The sequence below is a fragment of the Vigna unguiculata genome, chromosome 5 (assembly GCF_004118075.2).
Source record: "Vigna unguiculata cultivar IT97K-499-35 chromosome 5, ASM411807v1, whole genome shotgun sequence".
Taxonomy (NCBI): Eukaryota; Viridiplantae; Streptophyta; class Magnoliopsida; order Fabales; family Fabaceae; genus Vigna; species Vigna unguiculata.
The window spans coordinates 30,462,152-30,468,831 of record NC_040283.1 but is presented as its reverse complement, the minus strand read 5'-3'; the positions used below and the strand labels follow the sequence as shown (position 1 = coordinate 30,468,831).

Here is a 6,680-nt window from a genome sequence, read left to right as displayed (position 1 = left end):
ATTCCATCCACCTCCTCTGCCTCATATTCAGCTACTTCTGGTCAAACATATACTTGAGACTTTTGTGGTGACTGAATACACGAAACTAAGCACCATAAAGATAGTGCCTCCAGATTTTCAAGGCGAACACGATGGCTGCCAACTCTAGGTCATGAGTTGCATAGTTATGCTCATGCACCTTAAGTTGTCTCGAAGCATACGTCACTGTCCTCTTCTCTTGCATCAACACACAACCAAGTCCAAGATGAGATGCATCATAGTAAACCTCAAAAGATTTCCCAACATCAAGGATCACCAATATAGGGGCACTCGTGAACCTTTGCTTCAGCTCTTGAAAACTCTCCTCACACTTGTCTGTCCAAGTGAAAGGTTGATCCTTCTGAGTAAGCTGTGTCAGAGGCGCCACTATCTTGGAAAATCCTTTTGTGAATCTCCTATAGTAGCCAGCCAAACCCATGAAACTTCTTATCTCTGTTGTAGACTTAGGACTTTCCCACCACGTCAACTTTTGCTGGATCCACTGTTATGCCCTGTGCAGATATCACATGGCCCAAGAATTGCACCTCTTCCATCCAGAATTCACACTTAGACAATTTAGCATATAGTTGCTTCTCCCTCAGAACACCAAGTACTAACCTCAGTTGCTCGACATGCTTCTCCTGAGTTCTGGATTAGATAAGGATGTCTTCTATGCAGACTACGACGAACTTATCTAAGAACGGTCTAAAAATCCTGTTCATGTAGTCCATGAACACCGTCAGATCATTGGTCACACAAAAAGGCATAACCACATACTCATATTGCCCATACCGGGACCGGAAGACTGTCTTCTACACATCCTTAACCTTCACTAAAATCTGGTGGTATCCTCACCGCAAATCAATCTTTAAGAACATCAAGTCGTCAATCCTCGGAAGGGGATACTTGTTCTTGACGGTCATCTTGTTTAGCTGCCTATAGTCCACACACAAATGTGAACTTCCATCCTTCTTTTTCACCAACAACACTGGTGCTCCCCAAGGTGAAGTACTGAGCCATATGAACTGTTTCCCCAATAACTCCCCTATCTAATTCTTGAGCTCCACCAACTCTGCTTGAGCCATGCGATACGGGGCCATCGACACCAGACCAATTCCGGGCACTAGGTCAATAGAAAACTCCACCTCTCTATTGGGAGGCAATCCTGGTACTTCCTTTGGGAACACGTCTTCAAACTCATGCACCACTGGTATGACTGATGTCCCTTCCTTCTCCTCTACCTCCATATGAGTGAAAATTACGAAGCACTGCACGCCATTCTGAATCTCCTTCATAACTCCCTAAGAAGATACCAACTCAGGCTCCTCTCGATAATTAATAAGAATGTGATTGGCAGAGAGCCAATCCATCCCCAAGATCACTTCCAACTCTTGCAGAGGTAGGCAGATTAGGTTTACCTTATACATGCGCCCCTCTACCTCCATCGGACACCTAGCACATAAGGATGACGTCTTAACTAAACCCGACGTCGGAGTAGACATCACAAGTTCACACTGCAACTCACACTGGTAGACCCAGACGTTTCACACAAGAATCTAACACAAAGGAGAGTGTCGCTCCAGAATCATACAACACACAACATTTCATCCCATCTATCACAAAATAACCCATAACAAGGTTACCTGTGCCTGCAACCTTTGCTCTTGTTATAACATAGACCCTACTCGTTGCCTGAGGCCTGTTGCGTCTATTCCTTTGCTGTTGCTGGGTAGGAGTCTGAACTGGAGGTCGCACCACTGCCTTAGCAAGGGTGGGGCAGTCTTCCCCAAAGTGGCCCTCCTTGTCATAGTTGTTGCACCTACGATAACCCTCCATGCGTGGGCAGGTGCTCCTCAGATGAGGGCGTCCACATATGAAGCACTGTACTCGGCCCTGCTAGGAGGAAAGCTCTTAAATCCCTGGGACTGATGGTGGGGTCTATCATATGGTCTCCTTCGCCCCTCATGTCTCGGCTTGGACCCAGATGGTCCTCCTATCCTCTAATGCTGAGAGCGCTAACCCTCTACTTGGTTCTTCATCTTCTCCATTACTCTAGCCTTCTCTACCAGGGCAGCAAAATCCTTGATGGATAATGGGGCCACCATCAAATGGATGTCGCCGCGGAGGCCATTCTCGAATTTCCGGCATCTCCACTTCTCATCAAGTGGCAAAGTATAGAAGCGGCTGAGATGCTTGAACTTCTCAGCATAATATGCCATTGTCTTGTTACCTTGTGTTAGTTGGAGGAACTACACCTCCTTGGCATACCTAATGCTGTCGACAAAGTATTCAGAGAGAAACTTCCCCTGAAAGCTTCCCAAGTAATAGGTTCATCTCGCTCCTCCATGATGGATTTCATGCTGATCCACCAATGTTTCGCCTCTCCCATAAGAATATACACGGTGAAGGCTAATTTGTTCTCTGCCAGGCACATCTTCGCATCAAATATTCTCTCCAAATCCTTCAGTCACTGGTCTGTTGCATCTGGGCTAGTCTTCCCGTCGAATTTTAAGGGGTGATGCTTCAGGAAGTCTTCCAAGCTCCACTACCTAACTGTAGGTTGTGGCTTAGGACCAAAGGTAGGGGCAACCGCCTTGTTCTAATCCAGCTGGCGGAGGGCTTCCATATGCTGCCTGTGGGCATTCTCAGCAGCTACCCTAACAACCTCCATCTGCTGCATCACCAACTGCTGCTGCTCGAGCGATGCTACTTGTCGCTGCATAAATGCTTCATGTTGCTGCATCATTGCCGTGCTCTGTTGTGTCATAGTAGCTACCATCGCTTCTATAGCTCTGTCGATATCTGGTACATCGCCCTTAGAAGATTGAGAGTTCCTGCGAGGAGGTGCCATGATTCATTGGCACACAGGAAATCACTTGTCAGATTGATAAGATAGAAAACTCAACTAAAGATATTGGACAGACAGCACGAAAGCTAGATGGACACCTAAGTCCACAGACATAAGGAATGATCATTCTTATACCATAAATGTAACGTCCCATTTAATCAATAATCCTAATTAAAGGAAATGTCACACAAGATAACATAGTAGTGCAGTCTTGGAGCATAAACACTACTCCTTACAATATTCGAGGCACACTACGATGTCAAAACAAAACAAGATACAAGGTTCAATAGGAAATCAATTTAAATTTAAAGGATAAGCCAATACATGGGCCATAACCCAATAACAAAGCCCAACACAATAGAATCCAGCCCAGGTGGGCTATGTAGCGGAACCATCACCTCTCTGTTGACCATGGATATTTCTCGCATCTGCTCACAACAATAAATTGATGATCATTGCAAAAAGAGAAAACCACACAAACAGGACATACAACAAACAACAGAAGGGTAAGCTATGATTGACTGTGAAAGTGTATATGATTGCATGGTAAAACTAATTTTTTGGCTCTAGCTTACCCTTTTGTTGTTTGTTGTATGTCCTGTATGTGTGGTTTTCTCTTTTTGCGGTGATCATCAATTTATTAGTGTGAGCAGATACGAGAAATACCCGTGGTCAACAAGGAGGTGATGGTTCTGCTACGTAGCCCACCTGGGCTGGATTCTACTGTGTTGGGCTTTGTTATAGGGCTATGGCCCATGTATTAGCTATCCTTTAAATTTAAATTGATTTACTATTGAATCTTGTATCCTGTTTTGTTTTGGCATCATGGTGTGCCTCAAATATTGTAAGGAGTAGTGTTTATGCTCCAAGACCGCGCTACTATGTTATCCTATGTGACGTTTCATTTAATTAGGATTATTGATTAAATGGGATGTTACACTTAACTTAAAAAAATGAGATAAATTTAAGATGAACTATAACGCCCCATTTAAAATATAACATAATTACATGAAACATTACACAAAATAGTAATAGAAGCAAGGTCTTGGAGTATAGACATTATTCCTTACAGTTATCCAAAAGAAAACCAAGGCACACCACGATGCCAATAACATAAAAATAGTGTAAGGGGTCGATAGAATACAAAATAAAGCATAAAAGCAACGAGATACATGGGTCATGGCCCTAAAAGAAAGCCGGAATCCAAGACAGAGACTATGCAGCGGAATCACTGTTTCCCTGTTGACCACGAGGGGTTTTCGCATCTGCTCACATCAATAAATTGATGATCATCGGAAAGAGAGAAGGCCACACACATAACAATCAAACAAGCATAGGGTAAGCTAGAGCAGAAAATGGTTTATCATACAGTTGCATACAATTTCATAGTCCAAAATGCATACGTCAACCAGTCATGTTATGACTTGCAAACAATACAGTAAGACTCAAGACACGACTCATCCGAATACATATAATTAATCAGATTCAGCGGATGTTTGCGCTTATGGTGGTCTTAACTGTTCTTTCAAGCTGCTCTAACGAGCTAAAAGTTCCAGTGTCTCATCCCCCACACACAAGGTTAGCCATTAAAGTGTTCAAGGCCTCCTATTACTCTCACCACTCAAGTTAGTACGCTCTATGTGAGACTAACTGACTCTTTGGAATGTCAGGATGCAATCCTTACCTTGAATTTTTACTAAATTATATAAATGTGGCACTACCATGAACTCCCATTAACAGGAGTCATGGAATTACGTCCTTACCAACTGAGGCACCATCATGAGATCTCACCTAGAGATTCATGGGATTACGTCCTAACCCATGAGGCACCACCACAAAACTATAGTGGAATTACGCTCTAACCACATACAAATCATGTTCCACCAACCAAGTATGTAGTTATCATGCATACTAATCTCATGCCAACATTCATAACTAACCTTCATTCATATTCCATACCAAAGTCGTACTAAACGCATCATATTCCAATGTATGAACTAGTTAATACATGTAACATCACTCAAAACATACTTTAACCTAATAATCCAACCCAAACAAGTGGCATTCATCCAAGAACAGAACAAAACACCCTATCTCCCAACTTCTCGCTCAGGCAGAAAGGTCTCACTCAGGCGAGCTCCTTTCGCCTAGGCGAGAGCTCGACAAGTAGGAATAGTGGCCTTCTGGACTTTCTCGCTTAGGCGAGACCTCCTCACCTGAGCGAGACTATCCCTGAGCGACAACTCGTGCAAAAGACCTGGGCGAGCCTCTATTAGTCTCGCTAAGGCGAGACACGTTCGCTTGGGCAAGAAAACTAGTGCTCATTATTGTTCCCTCGCGTAGCAATCAACATTTAAGAACCCCAATAACATTTTTACAAACTCTCACAACAACACCCAAGCATTTTAAACACAAAAAAGAGTTACAACAAGCAAATATGACTTGAAAACGAGAAACCCTAACTTCCCTTACTTGGAAAGAGCTACTAAGGGGAGTCTTGAGTACGAACAGAGAAACACCACAGCTCCTAGGGCAATTTTGCGAGCTGAAAAGATTGTGGTATGGATTAAGCACGGGAACCAGGGTGAATCCTAACTGCACTACGAAAACAAACCAGAGAATAAAGATATGAGTTGGAGGCTAACTTACATGGAGGAAGAACGACGTGGGACAAGCCTTCTACGGCGTAGAGACAAACCCTAGGTTCTGTGGAGAGAAAAGGGAAGAGGAGTAAGGGCACTGATTTTGCAAATGAATGCAGAATGGAAGGGTTAGGCTGCTTTAGGGGCCTTGGACACCTTGTGGGCCAGCCCTTAGGCCCATTAGATTTCGGGCATCCCTTAAACATTGGGGCTGAAATAAGAGGGCTTTACATTCTTCCAAACAAAAAAATTTTTGACCTCGAAAATGAAAACTTACCAAGTAAACAGATGCGGGTGTGACTTCCTCATATCCTCCTCTAACTCCCAAGTAGAGTGACTTGTCCTCCGATCCCATATGACTTTGACAAGACTGACTGGTTTTCCTCGACGTTCCTCAAGTTGGCTATCCTCCAAAGTTACTGGTGGTACTTCCATAGTGAGATCCTCGCTGATCTGTACATCCTCGACTTCTAATACATGAGATGGGTCAAAGACGTACTTCCTCAACTGCGAGACGTGGAATACCAGGTGGAGGTTTGCCAACTATGGAGGCAAAGCAATCTCGTAAGCCACCAATCCAATCCTCCTCGAGATCTAATAAGGGCCAAGGAACTTAGGAGAAAGCTTCCTCGAGCGGAGAGCCATTCTCACAGCAGTGATTCGGGTCACCCTCAGGAATACGTGATCTTCAGCCGCGAATTCCAAGGGTTTCCTCCTATGGTCTACATATGCCTTCTGCCTACTCTGAGAGGCCTGCATTCTATCCCTCACCATCCTTACTTTCTTAATGGTCTACTCTAACAACTCAGGTCCAACTAGCACTGCTTCCCTATCCTGATACCAACACAAAGAGTTTTACATTTCTTGCCATAAAGAGCTACATATGGTGCCATGCCAATGCTTGCATGGAAACTGTTGTTGTAGGTGAACTCTATCAGCGGTAAAACTTCATCCCACACACCCAAGTGATCCAACACGCATGTTCTCAACAAGTCCTCGAGTGACTGGATCATTCTTTCTGACTGGCCATCAGTCTGGGGATGATAGGCTGAACTCATAGTTAGCTTGCTACCTAGAGCACTCTATAACGTCTGCCAAAACCGTGAAGTGAACCGCGGATCCCTGTCTGAGACTATACTCAAAGGTACCCCATGCAACCTCACGATTTCCTT

General features: G+C 44.1%; 1 protein-coding gene across 1 annotated transcript; it reads right to left on the bottom strand.

The window, feature by feature from the left end:
• Nucleotides 1-5,647: 5,647 nt before the first annotated feature.
• On the bottom strand, nt 5,648-6,282 carry LOC114184592. The gene is made up of 3 exons (XM_028071903.1): nt 6,160-6,282; nt 5,884-6,051; nt 5,648-5,719 (listed from the first exon to the last, which is right to left on the bottom strand). Exons 1-3 carry the CDS (start codon nt 6,280-6,282, stop codon nt 5,648-5,650), a joined length of 363 nt encoding a protein of 120 aa, XP_027927704.1.
• Nucleotides 6,283-6,680: the final 398 nt, after the last annotated feature.